The sequence below is a fragment of the Copidosoma floridanum genome, unplaced genomic scaffold (assembly GCF_036245765.1).
Source record: "Copidosoma floridanum isolate Cflo_tuat_1 unplaced genomic scaffold, Cflo_Japanese_pri ptg000024l, whole genome shotgun sequence".
In the NCBI taxonomy this organism is placed as follows: Eukaryota; Metazoa; Arthropoda; class Insecta; order Hymenoptera; family Encyrtidae; genus Copidosoma; species Copidosoma floridanum.
Genome location: NW_028321901.1, coordinates 4,597,956 through 4,618,918, shown reverse-complemented (window position 1 = coordinate 4,618,918; position 20,963 = coordinate 4,597,956). Strand labels below are relative to the sequence as shown.

The 20,963-nt window shown below is 34.9% G+C and overlaps 1 protein-coding gene across 1 annotated transcript in view; it reads right to left on the bottom strand.

The window, feature by feature from the left end:
• Positions 1-768: 768 nt before the first annotated feature.
• The window catches only part of omd (integrator complex subunit 5 omd), a 332,161-nt gene continuing 311,966 nt past the window's right edge, over positions 769-20,963 (bottom strand). Inside the window, exon 11 of the mRNA XM_089595063.1 lies at positions 769-1,071. Within this exon, the coding sequence (XP_089451189.1) occupies positions 862-1,071 (210 nt within the window). The 3' untranslated portion in view covers positions 769-861. The remainder of the gene's footprint in view (positions 1,072-20,963) is intronic.

The following is a 20,963-nucleotide window of genomic DNA, read 5'->3' as shown; positions in this document are numbered from 1 at the left end:
ATGATCACAATTATTAGTAAAATTAAGCGGCGGAATTGGGTTTGATGGGCGTAGAGATGCATGTAAGTGTTCAAAGAATTGGTGATCAAAGGGGGGTTTATACTGCACGCAAAAAAGTAAATTTTGATCTAACATGTGACAAAAAAAAACATAACGTAAAAAATGTACTATCAGTGTCCAACCTGACGGTTTTCCCTCAAAGTTTGTTAGCAGTTGTAGTAAGAATAATTGCAAAGTCCGTTACAGCTGGAAGTATTGATACGCCAGGATAACTGGCGGCTGTTAGTAGGTAATGAAATTCGTTGTGTAAAAGACTTGGATCTAGCAGCACCAAATACTCAACTGGAATGGGTGGCATATGGTATCTTACGACAGAATAAAAAAGAGATAGAAACGACGTTATACTTGTTTGCAATATTCATATGTGTATATATGTATACTGCGTCTAACAGTCAATGCCAGCGGAAAAGTTTACCTCTACTATTAGCATATTAGAGAGAGATAAATGTCCAATCACTCGTACTTTTTCTCTTCCGTCTTGCATAATTATTCAGGTCCCTTAAAATTATATCTTAAGTTGTTATGTTTAAAATAACTAATATTTACTAACATTTAAACACGTTAAGCAACTAGGAATTAAACTATCAAGACTTCGTTGCAAAAAAAAATCATCACTGCAAGCATGCAAGTGCGTTGGAACATTAGGGAGAACCATGTCCAGTTTTTATTTACATTTTAACTAATAATAAACTCCATGTATCTCCATCATCAAATTAAATAATAAAAAAATTAAAAGTTAACAAAAATTACAAATTTATCTTATAATAAAATAAGAAGGTTTATTAAATACATTTTTTTTTACTAAAAAAACATTGCGGCGTACAAAGAACCAAGGATTTTAATATTTGCTAGCAGAAGGATTCTCAATGTTTCCACAAATCTTTTATTTGGCACTGAAGTATCTAAGTCCCGCCAGGCAATTTGAGCATCCACGGCTTTTGTAAATAGCATGGGAGATGGAATATTTTCATGTAAATACGTCCAAACGCATTCGCGTAGAAGTGTAACTACCTGAAATGAAGACATATAAAAATTGTATTTGATTTCTTAACGCAGAAGAAAAAAAGTAAAATGCTTCTACAACATCTTTAGCCAAAGCCAATAAAACGTCATTGCATTCAACATACATTTTAATTGGTAAGGACAAAAAATAGAAAACTTGTGTCATTTCGGATATACCAATTTCTTATTTTTTCAGGGCAGTCCAGAATAAATAAAAGTTCCCTACCTCATCAGTAAGGTTACTTTGATTATATAGCTTTACAACATTATTTATTTAACAGCGAGATATTTTATCGAAAGAAAGAATGATGTACATTTTTGTCAGTTTGAAAATTAAAATCTAGCCCTAATTTGGAAAAATCTATTATTAATTCAAAACGAAAAGTGAAATATTAGAAGCTGGACTCATAGAGTGAGATCTGATTTTTTTCTTTACTTTTTTATAATAGAATGGATTCTGCTTAAATCAAGCTCTATTTATACTCTACAGCTTCAGAAATGAGTCACAACACTTCTCTTTTTAAAAAACTATGCAGAAAAAAATTACTGACATTCATAAAACCATCAAATAGAAATAAAAACAAGATTTTACTTTGATTAACTCAGTTTACTACTGTATTGATCAACAGTTATTTTACCAAGTTAACAAAGAATAGTTGATTTAAAACATTTAAATACAAAAAAAAAAATTGACCCACAGTCTTGGCTTTCCAAACTATAAATGAAACTTGATTTTGTCGAGATACATTGAAATATGAAAAAGAAAAGTAAAAAATAGTATTACACCCCATCAGTGTAACATTTGATTTTTTACTATTTGTTTTAAAACTTCAATCAATCTTGCCAAATTTGGGCTTGACTTACTCATTAAAGGGTCAGCAAGGTTAATTTTTCGACCAATTAGCAAGCTGCTTAATAAATAATGTTAAATTGTACACTTAAAGTAACTTTATCGATAAAGTAGGAAACTTTGATAACCTTCAGACTGTCGTTATGTATGCTTCATTATTTTTCCCCCAAGAAATAGAAACAATAGCTTTAGCTTAAGTCAACGGTGCAAAATTTCACCTGTGTATTCATAAAACTATGTGTAATAGAATATCGTGAAATCTCAATATGGTACCGCTTTTTTCTGTGTCTGTGATTGTAAGGGATGTACGGTTATCGTTATAGATATCCTACTACGGTTTTAAATAACGATCAAAAGATAACTTGAATTGCATCAACATCTGATTATTAACTATTTGTACCAGTCTAGTGGTAGAAATTTTTAACTTTACCGGCGTTTGCGGTGTAGTTGGTACGGAGCACTTTATACCCGAAATTATCAGTGGTACAGAATTCCATACCAAAATTTAGGAAAAAAGTGTTTAACAGTGCTGTTTCCGAAATTTGATTTTGCTAATATATCCAGTGTGCGCAGGGTTGGGCATCGTCCTTTTTTAATAACTTTAAAAAAAAATTTTTTTTTTCAAGAGTTATACCACGATGTATAAGTTCGAAATTTTTTTCATTTCCTATAGAAACTAAAGACTTGATAAAATTTTTTTTAGCAAAAATGTTTCCCTATATTTCGAAAGGAAAAAAAATAAGATCAAAAAAGTGTCAAAGTAACTGAAAAAAGTAAAATGTTACCTTTGCAAATATTTGTTTTAGAAAATTTACTTTCTCAAAATGAGGTATACTATGTTTTCTGAAAGAATTTATATTAGATACTACATTCGAAGTATCAATAAAAAACTTTTTTCCAACAAAAATAGTGCTTTACATTTTAGAAAAAAAATTCATTTTTAATGTGTATGAAAATCGATAAACTAATTTTGCCTAGCACTGACTGTACGAAGTGCTTGATTTTTGCTTAAGCAATTGTCTTACACTGCTTTTTATGAACATTGTACAAAGTTGTTACTTTAAATATGTATTAATTTTGAGCATCTTAACAATAAAACATTTTCATTATTCCTTGTTTAATACTATGGCAATAGACTATATGCATGCCCTTAAATTTAAATATTAGTATGATATATTCACAGGTAATAAAGGTATTAAATACAATGAAATTACTCATAAAAAATTATGGTAGCTGCAGCTGTGACTCTGTAAGATAAGCAGCCCTGCTATGTCCACAAATTTTCACTGTTTGCTTAATTTTTTCACAAATTCTTTTTAAACGGAATGATAATTATTTTCGTATCTTTCAAAGCACTTGATCTTCTAAATCATTTTTGATACTTTTATATAACAATTTAAAAAATTAAATCCTTTTCTTTAACTAAAATTTGATTTTGAGAGCAATGCGTCACAGACGATAGCATTATTAAACAAAATCATGGGAAAAATGTATGTAACTGTAAAACAGCCCAAAAGTTTTGGTCCTATTATTATGTTTCATAACGTACGTCTATATTAATAAGATACCTATCTTACTTATATATAAAGCAAAGTGCCAAAAATCGTTGTAATTGCTAACCACGAAGACTAGTAAACCAATTTTGTTAAAATTTTGCATACTGATTCTCTACACTTTCTAGATGGTTTTCCTATAGTTCTTATCTTTAAGAAATTAATAACAGTAGCAATAAGGAAGCTAAAATTTTTGCAAAAATACGCTAGCTTTTCACTTTAGTTCAGTAAGTTCAGTAGGATCTGCTATGTGGCGTAAAAATAAAATCGAAGCTATCTGCAACAGAAGTAAGTGGGCCTGGTTATAATATCCCTGAGAAAATTGCCGAATACCACAGTAATTTAGTAGTAGTGCCTTAAGTATAGGGTTGCAAGTCGTGCAGCTAGGTATTCCGGCTGTCGAAGATACTTTTTAAAATGGACAAGCAACTTACGTCGAATTCTATCCTGAACCACCAAGAGTAACGAGTGCCGCAAATAAAAGTTGTCTTGAACGCCAACATCCCCAGCCTACTACCAGGAGATATCTAGCCAGAGCACAATCTACTCTAACTATTTGGAATTTTATGGCCGTTCTTCCAACGGACCTAGTATTACCAGAGCAGATTTTGCTATAACACTAAGCCAGAGAAGACAACCCTGAAGAGTTCGGGCTGCAACAATGGGTGAAAATTTTATTAGTCTCCTTCTCAGAGGTTCGTCCTCATGATACACCTACAGAATAGGTATTCTTCTGGCCCACTTCCCCAACCAACGGTAAACGGTCAGTTATCCAGGGAACGATCTGAAGACAAGATATTTTTCGGCCAGCGGCATATTTCCCTCCAGCACGTCTCCGTACGCAGTGACTTCAAGGGTAAAAGTTAAGCTACGTGCAGCCAGCTCTTAATTATCGAAAATAATAAGGAATGACTGGAAGTATTGCATGGGTCCGTTTGAGGGCGATCATCATTATTTACGTTCCCTAATTAACAATTAATTTTATCGGTTTTTTTGGAGCTATCTAACGTTAAATTATCTGGCCAACAAATACATTTTTACAATCGTTTCCAGCCACTATTGAACCAAGTCAGTCATTCACTTGCAGACATCATGAGCGGAGTGTTTTGTTGCAAGGCTGGATACTCTGACTACCAAAAACTATGGATGACCCTCTCCACTTTAAGCATTTAACTAGGAATCATCGATCCTCTCTAATGCGCTGGATAAAGGTAACAGTGAAGTTATAAAAGAAAAATAAACTTAAGCAAATGGGACAGTCTCCAATAGGTAAGCAACACGAACTAATCTCTCCACCTTAGAACATTAAAACGACTGAACTTTGCAAAAAAGGTGCTTTAGTCACCAACATCTTCAGCGTAACACCAAGAGACGTTGAAAAAGAGCTCTACAACTAGCTCCAACGCTTCAGAGGTTGTAGATTTCTTCTCGATCAGTCTGGTGCTATAACAATAGGCCAGAGAAGATCACTCTGAGATATCCAGGTAGTCACGTTAGCTGGAAACTTCGGTCGGAAAAGATTTGGCTTATTAGTTCTTTTTAGGGCCATCGAACGTCAAACTTTCATGCCAACAAGTACATTACAACTTTAAAAAGTTGATAAAAAACAACCTTCAGGGCTCACGAAAGTTTAACCATGCCAATTGTCGCAAGAAGGCGAATGGGAACGAGAATTTCAAATGCTTTAAATGTATATAATTTTAAGCGACAAGAAACTGATGTAGAACATTTATCAAGATTAACACAGTATAGTAATTAAAAAAAAAATTTGCGATTGTATATTTTTAATCAGTTTAAAATTTTTACGACTTTAACACATAGCCTTATTCATATGTTGTACCGTCCAAACTAGATCTTTTTTAATTAGTAGTTTTTTATTTTAAGAAGTCTTATGAATAGACCAAAATTTTTAACGAAAAACATTTTACATTATGAGTCAACTCACTCAGATGCTTCATTCAGCGAGTCCCGGGCGAAGCCAGTTGGGGGCTCTGGTTGAAAGATAATCTCTATTCAATTACACAGCTCCAAAAAAAAAAAAAAAAAAATTAAACTTCTGACCAGACCATGTGAGTCTTATGTTTTTTGGGTCACTGAATTCGAATCCGAGGTCTATTTCATTCCTACACCCTAGGATTTTTTATAACCTCAAAAAATTAGCGTAAAAATCCGGTAATTTCTTCTAAATTCAATCTATTTATTTTTTAATACAAAAAACCATGTGTACTTAATCCCTAATCCGCTTGATCAAAGAAGACTCTAACCATATAACACTTTAACCCAAAAACTTCATAACTATGCAACCCTATAACCCCATAACTACTTAACCCCATGACCTCACCCCCCGAAAAATGAACAAAATATTTTTTTGACCATGCTATGGTATTCTTATGTTGTTTGGGTCACTGAATTCGGATTTGAGGTCTGTTAAACTCCATAGCTTAAGCGTTTTTTGTAACTTTAAAAATAAACTTAAACATCCAATGACTTTTTTAAACTGAAATCCGATTCTTCAATACAAAAAAACAATAAAACATCCAATCCTCAAACCCCTTGACTCGATAACACCTACAGCTCGATGTCTGAATAAAACTGCCTAACCTTTAAAAATAAATTTCAAGAGAATCAGAAATATTTCAATACTCTTCTGATGTTATTGTTGTAGCATCATTGTTCGCATTTGTTTTTGAATGCAGAGTAAATTGTTTTATTAGTCGCTCACTTTCTTCATGTGTCTGCGCCCAGGGTACCTCCACGTGGTGATGGTGGGCAACGGAGTAAATCCGTGATCCAGCAGAGTCCCTGGGTTGCGGATTTCACGCCGTCATGGCAGGCACACGGAGAAAGTGCGTTACGATGCAGGAAGTCGGAACCCCAGTATTGGCGGTTGGTCAGGGTGGGAAAGCCGGCCCGTAGGCGTCGTCATCATGCAACCGCAGCTCAACGATAGTGGGTAACTTGGCTAGTGTTGAGTTTAAAACTACAAGAAACTTTCATGGTGTTCAATATAAAAATGATCCAAACAATTTTTGTTATGTTTGTGCTGATTTTGTAGTTAAAAAAAATCGTAGGAAAATAAACGACAAAGTGAAGAGCATGTACGTGGAATGTTTTGAGACTCAAATATCCGATAATATTACAGAATGGACACCAAGCTTTATTTGTTCAGCTTGTTACGCGATGTGTAATTGCTGGCATGCCAATAAGGACAAAAGCAAACTACTTATTTCAGTTCCAGCAAGATGGAGCAAGCCCAAATCTAAAAAAAATTGCTACTTTTGTCAAATAAACGTTGAGGGTATCAACCAATCAACACGATGTAAAATTGTGTATCCAAACGTTAGTAGCATGTTGAAACTTGAATACACAAAACAACTTTTTAAAAATAAAGATTTAAAAACCGATAGTGTTAATACAGAATATAAAGACAATGATGACGGAAACATGAATTACACCAGTGAAGACGAAGAGGACGAAGAAGAAGAAAGAGAAGTAGAAGATGGGGATCCTGGTGATGATTTTATAATAGAAAAAAAGAAAGACAATATAGTTACACATAAATATACACAAGCTGAACTAAACGATCTTGTCAGAAATTTAGGTTCGTCAAAGGAAGCGGCGGAGTTTTTAGCTTCTGATTTAAAACGAAGAAATCTTACAGTAGACACGAAAGTGACAAAATATCGAAACAGAGAACAAAATTTTAGAAAATGTTTTTTCCATAATGCTGATTCATCATTATTCTACTGTAGTGATGTTAATGGTTTAATGAATGAAATAAAAGAAAACGTATACAAGAGTTCAAGAATGGAGACTATTTATTGATTCTTCCAAGAAAAGTCTAAAAGCAGTTTTACTTCATAACACGAACAAATTTGCCGCAGTCCCAGTAGTCCATTTAACTGTCATGAAAGAGGAATACCCTAACATTAGCATTGTCTTGGAAAAATTACAATACTCCAAACACAGGTGGCAAATATGTGGTGATCAGAAGACTTTATCCATGATTTCTGGACAACAAAGTGGATTTACTAAATATCCCTGCTACTTGTGTTTGTGGGACAGTAGAGATGGAAAAAATCATTTAAAAAAAAAAGAATGGCCGAGAAGAACAGCTTTTAATCCTGGATCTGCAAATGTAATCAACGCACCTTTGGTTGATTCATCTAAGATTCTTCTTCCTCCACTACATATAAAGCTGGGCCTTATAAAACAGATTGTTAAGGCTTTAGATAAAAATGGAGATTGTTTTGTATATTTAAAAAGTAAATTCCCAAATGTATCAGATGCCAAATTAAATGAAGGTATCTTTGATGGACCCCAAATCCGCAAAATGTTTCGCGACAGTGAATTCATAAGTAAGATGAGCGCCACAGAAAAAATAGCGTGTCTTAGTTTCAAAAATGTTGCTACAAATTTCTAAGGGAACCATAAAAGTGATGATTACAAGAGAATAGTGAATGAAATGGTCAAAAATTTCGGTAATTTAGGTTGTAATATTAATTTGAAGCTGCATTTTTTACATTCACACCTTAATGAGTTCCCGGAAAATTTAGGTGACTATAGTGAGGAACAAGGTGAACGCTTCCACCAGGACTTGAAAGAAATGGAACGCCGCCATCAAGAAAGATGGGATGAAAATATGTTGGCAGATTTCTGCTAGAATTTAAAGCGAGAAGTAGAGGTTCCCGAAAACAAGCGCAAGAGGAAACCATTACGCAGAAGCTTTGAAGACAAAAGACAAAGGTATAGTAAGAGATAGAGTGAAGAAAAAAGTTGATGTGATTCTACCAACGTGAGATGCAAGGGGACTCATGCTAATCAAGCACCCCGAGACGTGAGAGGCAAGGGGACTCACTCTAATCAAGACCCTGAGACGTGAGAGGCAAGGGGACTCACGCTAATCAAGCACCCCGAGACGTAAGAGGCAAGGGGACTCACGCTAAACAAGCACCTCGAGACGTGAGAGGCAAGAGGACTCACGCTAATCAAGCACCCCAAAGGGAACATAAGCCTACTATGTCCACGTCGTTGTTTCTGGGTGAGGCTAAGAGTAGGTTGAATATTAAATACAAAAATCCTAAGATGATGGAGTTGAACAGACCTCGGATTCGAATTCAGCGACCCAAAAACATAAGAATACCATGGCATGGTCAAAAAAATATTTTGTTCATTTTTCGGGGGGTGGGGTCATGGGGTTATAGGGTTGCATAGTTATGAAGTTTTTGGGTTAAAGTGTTATATGGTTAGAGTCTTCTTTGATCAAGCGGATTAGGGATTAGGGATTAAGTACACATGGTTTTTTGTATTCAAAAATAAACAGATTGTATTTAGAAGAAATTACCGGATTTTTAGGCCAATTTTTTGAAGTTATGAAAAATTCTAGGGTGTTGGAATAAAATAGACCTTGGATTCGAATTCAGCGACCAAATAATCATAAGACCTACATGGTCTGGTCAGAAGTTCAATTTTTTTTTTTTGTGGAGCTGTGTTATTTCACAGTACTTAGTACATCTAAAATAATTTCGGCACTACTTTTAAAGCGTTACGTACTTGCATTACTTATTTATTACTTTATTTTACAAGTAAGAGCGTATTTCACAAATAGAGATATCTATCTTACAGAGACTTTGTATTTCCATACCTTGGCTTTGTTCCAGTATTGTTGGCCGCCAACTTAAACATATCTTATCATGTCTTATACTATTTTTAGGTTGTTATTAAGTTGTCGGAAACTGTTACTGGAACAAACGGGATGTACGCATTTTCGGCTCTAATAGTACTACATTACTACGTATACATACGGTACACAACTACTACGGGTAGTACTTAGGTTGTTGTTTAGTATCACTGGCCGACTACTTACGGACAACATAGAAGTGACATATGATGTCTTAAGATATGTTCAAGTTGCTGGTAAGCTGTCGGTTAGCAATACTGCAGAACACAGCCTTACTGCACATAGGTGGAGTCCAGCGCTTATGCCTCACTACCGCGCGACGCTTAATTACAGTGGAGGCGAATTAGCACCTGCACCTGCACACCTGGTGGGTGGGACAACTGGCGCTGATTGTCACTTTTTACATGTTAATTTTATGAAAGCGTCTGGAATTTACACCATCGATGGCCATAGAACTAATGTTGTCTTATAAATTTAGCATGACGATGTCCAGCAAAACGAGGGCACCTCCAAGTTTGCACGGTGCCAATCCAGACTAGCTGTGTTCACCTTACTGATTGAGAGCGCTCTAGGGGAATAGGGAAAGTGAACAAAGCTAATGACTAAGTATTTATTATGAAGTAAGTCTGCTTTTGCCCAAAAATCTAACGTAGACGTAACCAGACGTAGGTTTTTAATAGATAAATACTTAGTGAGGCTGATTTCAGAAAAAAATTAAGTGCCAAATGATACTTTGAGATCCACTGCTTCAAGTGTTTCTAACCCTCCTGGGGCTGCAAGACCTTGTCGTTAATGGGGGTGCCTGGCTTGGGATGGGGTAGGCTCTAAAGAAATGGGTGATAATTCGTCTGAACGTGTGAGGGACTGAATTTCCCCGAAAACAAAAAAAAAACAAAAAAGGGGGAACTTTAAAAAATGAATGAAAGCATAAGTGGTGTGTGCATGTAGTCATTAAAGCTCGAAGTAAGCTGTCTGGATCCCCGAATGAAAACCAGCCGACTTAGAAGGCTGGCAGGGGCTGACCCACCATCCAAGCCACTAAGAATCAGCCTACTGTCGTGGTATGGTGATAACCTTGACAGGTCTTAACCACTCTCCACCCCGTCGTGTATAGAAGTAAGCGGTAGTTATAACATTCTTCTCAGATACATGTATCACACTCTTACTAAACAAACACGGGTATACTCACTAGTCGTTTCAGTTTGCGTGCGGCGGGGTCTCTCTTTGGCTGGCATGGGGGGTCTGGCAGCGGGTGAAGCCAGACGATGAGGCCTACGTAAGTCTGGGTAACCACATCTGATATGGCTGCGTGCCTTATGAACAAAAAAAACGTGGTGGGCTGACTAATCTAGGCTTACTATCACTGAGGAGGCTACATGGTGGCACTTTTTAGTGCCTTGTATACGCTAGCTCGTTTTGGCAGGTTGTCTGCACCGGTCATGGGATTGTATGCCTGGTGCCCGTCTCGCTGGGATGACTGTAGTGTACCAACATATACATACCCTTCATACATACACCACTTCCACACTTTCTCTACACAACGCCAAGGCAGTCTCTGCTGGTGATACTGAGGGAGAGTGGCGACTCCCAGCCGGCCCGAGCAAGTAGCGCCTAACTTCGGCAACGGAGTGGACTGCTACGCTGGTTTTCACCCTTTCCAGACACTTATTTTTGGAAAAAAGGGGAGTATTGGCTTTCACCGGTCAACACAATTTTGAGAAGATCTAAAAATGCAGAATATTAATGTGAAACTTGTACCCCAGGCGGTAACCGCTTGGAGGAAATCCGTCGGCAGTTCCGATCCGGTGAGAGCCCGGGTGACTGCCGCTGGCCCCACAGATTCTGGGAGGGGCCACAAAGACGGGTCTCATGGCCAATCGGGACTGTTAAACGTTCCATGGCCTGTTTTTGAAGATATAGTACGAAAAAGAAGCGTTTCGAGCATAGGCAGTAACGTCAGTGAGGGCAGCAACTTGTCATTTTTCAGCAACCAGGCCCAGGAGGAGCTTGACTCTTTAGAAAATACTGGTGCTGAGCTTAGAGTAAGGCGATGGCAGCAAATTGAGCAAGTTCAATCAGCAACAAAAGTGATTCAAGAGACGCTGAAAGCAATTAATGATAAGTATGGAAACACGGCTAACGCTGTTAAAAACGGTCTTAAAGCTGCGCTCAAACACCTTGAAGAAGCAGAAGTAATAAGACAACGCTTTTGGCTTCAAGAAGACGCGTTTACGAAGTCTGGGAAAGATTACTTTGAATCCCTGAAGTGGTGGGAACAAAGTTGAGAAGATTTCCGATAGCATGTTCAGAAGAGAACCCTGAACACTGCTCTTAAGGAAATAGAACAAGTTGAAAAAACAGGAGTTCATCAGACAGTCCTGAAAAATGGCAACAAGCCATGTCTTCTAAAAAAAAAAAAAAAAAAAAACAGTCAGAGGCCAACAAGAAGAGGTTATCCTGAACGACAAAAAAGACCAAAGGAAGAGAAAAGATCCGACAACAAACGTACTGGTCAAGATAGACGAAGGGAAGACCTTTGCTAATGTGCTAAAGACAATGAAAGCAAATTTTGATCCTGACAAGACCAAAGCCGCAGTTAAAAGTGTTGTTACCACAAGGAAAGGAGACATACTGATAAAAGTCAAAGGTGTAAAGGATGCGATTGCATTCTCACAACAAATTGAAAATTCGATAGCTGGACAGGGAACTGTCAAAACAAGCGCGAAAAAATACTAGATAGATACTAGAGGTCCAAGACCAAGACGCTATTGTCGAGGAAGACGAGGTTAAAGAAGCTTTTGTCAAGACTTTTGGACTAGATAGCCAGGAGCCTTAAGTAGCTCTTTTAAAACCAAACATCAGAGGACAGAAGCTGGCATCAATAACGGTAGACGGAGCAAGTGCTGGACAAGCAGAGAATGAAGGCAGGTTAAGAGTCGGCTTCGTAAGCTGCCAAATCCGACGAAGAATCGAAGTAACAAGATGTTACCAGTGCCTGGGATGTGGACATGTCTCAATCAACTGTAAAGAAGAAAGTAGGCCAAAACTTTGCATTCGGTGTGGAAGCTGCAACCACCGGAAGAAAGAGTGTTCAAGCCCAGCACGGTATTTTCTATGCCCAACGACAGACAACAAGCAAGAAGTTGGCAGTGGGAGCTGCCCGCTGTTTAGAAAAGCGCCAGAAGAGGCCAGAAAAAAGGTTCAAGCAGGACGCAAATAAAGCGGGAAGGCCTTGAGTAAAAAGGGGGGCTAATGTTAACCCATGCTACTCTAAGTACTTGTACCTATGAGCAAAGGAAAGCATCAAGCTTATAGTGGTGCTTGCTAAGTTAGCAGCCTACTATGGAGCGTTAGACAGGGTGCTGGTCCTCAGGAACCCCGAATCCTTTTCAGGACTCGAGAGGATAGGTATCTCTAGCAAATGGTGGCGAGCTTGCTCATTAATGCTGTGAGATGCGATGATCTCCCTGGTGGCTCCACCATGAAGTGATGCTAACGAGGTTCCGGGGTGGAATTAAACCCACGCGGCATGAGGGGGGGGGGTTTATTGGGTATAGATGGTCCAATAAAAAAAATTCACCGAGTCCCACACTACCGCTGTTCCAGCGGTGTCCTCAATGCATTTCCTCTTTCTCCACAAAAAATAAGAAACTTCAAGTATTTCTACTGATAATGAAGCTACCCCGAGAGCTTACCTTTCAAAAAAAGATTGTATTGACTGTTGGTAAATAACAATAATGATACGTATCCGACGATAACTTCGTATAATTACATTAAATTCACTAGTATTCAAGTTTTATTTATGTGAATTAATTGTTTAACTGGCAAATAGACAATCTCAAAAAAAAAGAAATCTTTGCAAGAGTAAGATTTCTTGGCATCAGTGATACAATGGGTCATAAACATACTCCAAGGTATCCAATTTCTGTCCACAAATTACCACACAATTACTGTTCTGCTACTGTTGATGACACGTTAGCTAGAAGTGAATTACACTTATATGTGGGTCATTCTTTCACTAACCAAACGAATTTCGCTAAAAATTATCGTCACCTCTCCGATTCAGCTGATTAATTTTTTCCAGTGCCAAATAAGAGATACGTGTCTGACGAATTTTTTTTTTATTGCCTATTTTCGATTTCATAAGTTATAAGAAATTTTATAATAGTGGTTATAGACTCATTTTAAACGATGTATAGCTCCGAATCCTTGAAAGTTGTTGAAACATTAATTTATATAGAGCGTAGAGGTAAAAAAAACTGATTTTTGCGTATGAAATAATATCTGTACGTCGTATCAAAAAAAGTTAAAAGTAATAGTTGTTGATGATTAAAAGAGCTACAACATTTGTGTTTACCGTTTGTCAGTATAACTTAAAAATTGTGTATTATCATGCGAAAAGCGAAAAATTACCATTTTATTATTTATTTAGTAAAAATTTTTATTAAAATTATAACATCAGTGTCTTGTTTTTCAATCTAATCGACTGGATGATGAAAAACAAATTTTTATTAAAGAAAAAATAAAGATTATTGACCACTAGACAAAAAAATAATAATAACAATGATAGACATAACATCAACACGTTAACTGTTTTTTGTTCTTTAAATTTTTATATGCCTACTTTGATTTTCGTTGTTTAATTAATTGTCTGCTGTTATATAAAAATAAATTTTTCATCTCTATGATTTTTTGGAATTTTAAAATTTCGCGGAAGAGCCTGCCTACAGTACGATCTATGATTCAAAGTGTTACCCATACTACTCACGTACAATTCCCATACTAAAATTTCGTTGGCTTTTGGATCAGCTGTGCGTTTATTTTGGTCTGCTATCGAGACAATCTCACTCGTTGTAATTTAAAGATAAATAGTTTTTACTTTGTAACAATCCCACGAAAAAAGGCACGTCAAATGCAAAATACTAGTCATCGATCAGACAGATGTTTTAATCATTTAAATCTCAAACATCTAACAACAAACACTTCTGATTTGAGAACAGTACATGAAAACCAACTTTTGAAACTGGACTTGGCAAATACGTCAGATGCATTACAACAAAAAGTTTGTTCTTCTTGCCACTTGAAGTTATCAAAGTAGAAAAAAAAAGATACAAAAAAGAGTGAAAATGAACTACCAGAATTGGTAAACACAATATTTTGATTATCATTTTGAGTTTTGACATACCTAACCTCTCGTAGAATTTCATGTCGATTTTTAAGTCTAATTTTTTTTAAGACACTACAAAAGGAAAATTCTTCAAGTGCAGAATCTGATACAAAAATTGGGAGCAGTGACGGTACATCTGGATTTTCAGGAGATAATCCGTCTTTGCAAAGTAAACGAATGAATTTTCTTAACAAAGGGTTAAGCTTCTTAGGATCTTCGCCTATCAAAAAATAAAAACTGTCGTCGAAAAGGTATTTGGAAGAAAAACCAAAACAAACATCGTCCGTAATTGATAAAAAAAATTTCTAATTTGAGGCGAGATGATCCAGATGATCTTGAAGCAGATGACAACGAGCCCTTAAAATTAAGTCCTTTGCAAGAAAGTTTCAATACTTCAGCCGACCGCGTTCATAAAATTAAAATTTTGGCCATCATTCGATCGTGGTCTTATGAAAAAATTGAGGATACATTTGCTTCCACAACTCGTCACATGATGGGCATAGCAAAAAATGTTGCTCGATATAAGGGATTAATTAGGGATCCAAATCCAAAACAACACCCATCTATATATGATAATGTTATCGATACAATCGTTAGCTTGTACCAGTCTGACAACTACACTCAATATATGCCCGGAAAAAAAGATTACGTTTCGATAAAAGTAGACGGCAAATCAGTACCTATTCAAAAAAGTCTAGCATTAAATATATATTATTAAATAACTTAAAAGAATTGTCTGAAATTTTTACTAGTACGTATCCAACTATGAAATGTAGTTTCCTAAAGTTTGCTAGCTTAAGGCCGAAATATTGGGTTTTGGCAGGTGCTTCTGGTACTCACTCTGTTTGTGTATGTCCTATACATGAAAACGTTAGTTTATTAGTGAGTAGTGTCGATTTTACATCACTTACTTCCGGTTCTGAGCTGCCTTTGATAAATTATAAGGATTGTTTAGGTCGTATGGCATGCAAAAACTAAACGCCTGATTATTATTTAAATCCTTGTAAGAAGTACCCTGGCGTGACGAATGTTACTGAGCAACTGGAAAAAATTTTTGAAGAAAAATGTATTGGAATTGCTACCTACAAACAATGGGTTTCGGTTAAAAGAACCTCATTGCAGACCTTAACATCTTCAGCTGATGAATTTTTACAGAAGTTAGGTGAAGGTTTGCAGAAACTATTGATTTATTCATTTTTAGTTAACAAACAGAGGGGTTTTTTAAATAAGATAAGAAATAAACTGGGAGAAAACGAGTGTATCGTAAATTAAGACTTTTTAGAAAATTGTGCTTTCATAATTCAAAATTTGGTTCAAGGTATACGTTGGAACAACGATCAGGCAACCGTACACCCATTTTCAATTTATTATAAAAATGACTTGGATGAATTAAGAATTTCAAGTTTTTTTTGTATTACTGAATGCCTTTATTACGACACTATTGCCGTACATTTATATCAAAAGCAGTTGATCGAATTTATTAAAATAAATTTATCGTGTAATAATAAAATAATATACATGTCTGACGGTGCGAGTGGACAGTATAAAAATAAAAAGAACTTAACTAATCTCACTCATCACTTTGAAGACTTTAAAATAGCAGCCAAGTGGCATTTTTTCCCCACGTCATATAGAAAGGGGCCATGTGACGGAATAGGCAGGACTGTAAAACGACTAGCTGCCAGAGCAAGTCTTTAGAGAATTAACAATCCCATTCGAACACCGCGAGAACTTTTTAACTGGGCCACAAAATCACTGCTAAATATTACTTTATGTTATTCTACAAATAATAATAACGAAGAAGAAAGAAAATAAGTGCCAGAGAGATTTTTGAGAGCAACAACGATCAAGGTAACGCTAAAATATCATAGCATGGTTTCACTATCTTGTCAAGAATTAAAAGCGAGGCTGTTTTCTATGCACAAAAAAACAAATATTGTGAAAATTTTCAAGTAACATTATTTTGTTATAAAACTGTAAAAAAAGTTTCACTTCTACATGAAAATTTTGTTACATTTATAAATAAATATTAAGCAATTATGGTGTTTACTTGGTTTTTTATTACACTTTGTTATGAATTTAATGAAATATAATTTATTTGGTTATTATTGCTCATCTCCATTTTACAAGTAAAAATTACTCTTAATAAATGATAAAATGGTGATTTCTCGCTTTTTTGCATGTTGATACAAAATTTTGAGGTTATACTGACAAATGGTAAATACAAAAGTTGTAGCTCTTTTGATTATCCACATTTTTTACTTTAAAATTTTTTTGATACGAGGTATGGATATCATTTTATACTCAAAAAACAGTTTTTTTTACCATTATGCGCTACATAAATTAATATTTTAACATTAACAATTGAAAAGTCTCCATATTTTAAAAACTTGATTTTTACGTAAAATTTGACGCAGAATCCGATGGTAATAATGAAAACTTGATTTATTTTTTGGGCAGTTGATAAAAATCGATGAAAACATTTAATTTTTTAATAACAATATTAATTTGTTGATAATTTTTTCACATTTTTTTTCTTAAAGTTCAACTCCTTAGCTCTAAAAGTGCTATGGGTTATAATTTTTTAGTTCTTAAGGATTCGGAGCTATACATTATTTAACGACGTTCCGTAGTGATAGCGGGGGGGAAACATTTGCGGGGCAAGGAGAAACCAGCGATGAGTGAAGATTTAATAACCTTGTACGAGTCTTCAATGTGAGAGTGTTTATGTACACACATCAGGTGTTTGCTCTGTCTGCTCGTCTGCTGCGTCAGTGTCAGTTACGACAGACAGTGTTATACGTGTATGTTCAATGTTTTTGTGATAAAGCAGTAAGTATTTGACTTCGATTTGTTGTAAAAATGTAATGAAAATAAATAAATTAGTAATTAAAAATACTTGTGACCATTATTTTTATGTTTGTAGATTACATTCGTAAAAATGCCCAAAGCCAAACAGTATAACCTCCAAACTGCGACTAGTGAGAAAGGAACAGATATAATCATAACATTAAAATTTTATAAGAAAAATAAATGACGTGTTATTCAATTATCTTGTTATTTTCTTATAGGGAGGGGGGGTGTAATGTACATACGGTTTTACACACATCTAAGCTTGTTTTTCATACGGAAATGCATACATATCTACGATAATATTGAAATATTTACTGATCGACGTCCCAGAGCATTTTTAATTTTCTACCACTTGCAACGTTGTCATTGCATTTCTATCGAACTTTTATTTATTTTTTTATACATTAACAAATCAGACGATCGTTGTGAAACTTGGTATACATTAAACTCATAACATTATCTGTGACATATAAAGAAACTTGCGAAATTCACTGGGCCAATTTGCTTAAAACTGAGTTCTAATTAGTTTTCCCTTAAGTGACCATGTTAAAATAACTGAGCTTTGAAATTAAATATCTCGAAAACAAAACAGATGAATCTTTTTAAATTTTGACAAGTTTATTGCAATAAACACAAGAACGTCTGGTCAAAATTTCAGAAAAATTCGCTGGAAAATTCTATCTCTACCGAACATCCTTAAAATGAGTCTCTAACCACTATTATGAAATTTGTTATAACTTATAAAATCGAAAGTAGGCGAGAAAAAAATTCCTCGTACACGTATCTCTTACTTCTCAATATAGAAACTGGAAAAAAATTTTCAGCCGAATCAGAGAGGTGAAGGTCAAATCCGTTCGTTTTGTTCAAGAATTAACCATGTACGTGGTTGATGCCTGCTCGACATTTGTACAGTCGCGCTGAGACGAAGCCGAGGTTTTGTTATTCTGGTGAAGACCTGGGATTAACAACATGCCAAAAATTAGATTTGATTAAATATTATATGTATAAAATTTGTTTATGAATATTATATATATTCCTATATTATATAGTCGTAGGAGTTAGAGCGAGGTTTTGCTCCCCCCGCTACCCCCAACTCGCCCTCAGCACCCCCCTAGATAAGGTAGTTATTCCTTTATTTTCTGGCATTTTTTAAGTAATCCTACTTTTTTGCTAGCTCCCCCAACTCCCCCCAGCTCCCCTCTCCATTCCCCCCAGCTCCCCCTAGCTTCACCATATATAATGTGATTATATTCGTAAAACCTTATATATTAACTGTTACAAGTGGTCTAATTTTCACATATAATTTTATTAGACCATGACAAAAAATTCTGTTACAATTATCTTACTTACGATGTTTATTTTCATTACATACTCTAAAATGTCTTTTTAGGTGCTCTGCTCTTACATAACCTTTTCCACAATTTTGTCAAATATTTTTGTGAACGTTTTTTTCATGACTTTTCAAATGTCTCTGTAAGTGATAATTTCTTTTGGAACTTTTTTCGCATTTAATACACTTAAATTTTTTTTCAATGTTTTGGCATTCCTTCATGTGACGCAAATAGATTTTCTTGTCTAATATTATAAAACTACACAGATCACATACAAAAAATGTTTTTTTGTGAATTTTTTCGTAAGATGATAGACACTCTTGATTTAAAAATTTTGAGTTACATTGGTCACACTAATAAAATTTTGCATCCATGATAGTGTATCTGAAAACATGTTACAAAAAACGGATTGTTTATGATTACATAAATCTGGGTACTCCACGGTACTGAAATTTGCTTTTTTGATAAAAGATTAAATTTGCAAGAAAGTATGAAAATAATAATGAACTATAGAATAGTTTTTATGTTACTCTAAATTTTCATTCCAAACAATATTTTTGATTTCAAATTTGTTTTCTGATTCAATTTGGATAAAAGTTTTTTTGGGTTTCTACATCTAGACACTGCAACATATAATTGCCCATGAGAAAATAATGGTTTTCTAAGGTTTACTCCTAAGGCATCAAAACTTTGACCTTGAGATTTATTGATAGTCATAGAAAAAGCTAAGGTAAATGGAAATTGTTTTCTTTACAATATAACTGGTAGCGAAGAAGAATTGTTTGTTTGAAGTGTTATTCTTGGAATAAAGACTTGATTTCCTTTTTTTTCACCTGTGATTATTTCAGCTTCCATGTTGTATTTAAATAATTTTGTAATTCGTAATCTTGTACCATACCTAAGTCCTTCAGATATGTTTAAGTTTCGTATCAACATAACAATAGCGTTAATTTTAAAATTCAATTCATGTGGAGCAAGACCTCCTTTAATACTATTTAAATATTCCGTAGGGAAATTGATATAAATACTATCGTCTGATTTATCTACTCCTTTGTAAGTTGCTTATCAATACTATAGTACGTTACTAATGTTCGTACCATATTATTTAAAAATTTTTTGTTCAAAAAGTGAGTGTATTTATTGTGAGATGTTAATATAGCTTTACTTATAAAAGAATCATCATCATTATTAAAAATTTTAGAACATACATCATTTGTTTTTTATGTCTGAGGACTTATAAAAGTTTCAATTTTGCCTTTTCCTATATCCAGTAGCAATAAATAAAATTGTTTATCAATTGAACGTATATTATTTTTTAAATAAAAATTATTAAATAAAGGCCAAAAATTGAAAAATTTTATGGTTTCTTAAACAATAGTAATTTTGTTTCCGTTTCTTACTACTGGGAGAATTTGATGAAAGTCTCCACCTGAAATTATTACTTTATTTCCAAAAGGTTTATTACTACTAGATAAATCTTTTAAAATCCTATCAACGATTTCTAACGCTTTTTTCGGTATCATAGAAGCTTCATCCCAAATAATTACTTCTACATTACGTAATTTTTGTTTATCCGGCTCAAACTGGAAGAATGCACTTTCTATATTCTGCAAGCAGCCGTTTGCACAGGAAGCAAGAGCTCTTTGTTCCAAGAGCTACCATGAGCGTCGGTGCAAGTTAGCGCTCTCTCACTCTTACCCACAGATGGGGCACCTAAACTATCATTATTATTTTACAAAGCTATAGTTTATATCAGCTCTAGTAGCTTTCTTTCTGTTCTCTGATGTCCAGAGAGATTAACACGCAGCCTTAAGCATAGACACGTGCCTCTAGTTAATAAGCCGTGATCTCCATATACTAACGTTCTAATACAATAAAAATATTTTGTGTATCTAGTGATTGCAATGGGATACAATTGCAACAACCTGAAAGCCTGCTTTTGTTATCCTAAACATACATAGAAATCGTTTTTGGAAATTCTCTTCTAAAATTATTTTTCTCCACGTCTAAGTTTTTTACCCCACCAAAGTTGAAGGTATGTCTAAAGTCATGTAAATGCTACGCCTTGTATACGTACTCGTACTATAGCTAACTTGGTATTGTAGTTTCTTACGTTTTTAGTGTTCTTCTTTATATGTATGTAGAGAAGGCTCTTGCTTTGCTCAATGTAGCAAAGTCCATATTTACAGGAAACCTTGTGAACTATGGCACGTATGCGTCCAACAGATATTTTGATGTACTGGATTGGATTTGTTAATACTGGATTATTTGCTTGCATTATTCTTATTGCGCTTTGTGCACTGCACATGTAACGATTGTCTATTACCTTTGTTTTTGTACAAGTAACAATCTTTTTAATTTTTAATTATTTATATTATTGCAGTTTTTGTATTTTAGTTGAAACTCTATACGTATTCTTTTTGATGGTGTAGCCCTGAACACGACATCAGAAAGATGTCGAAAATCG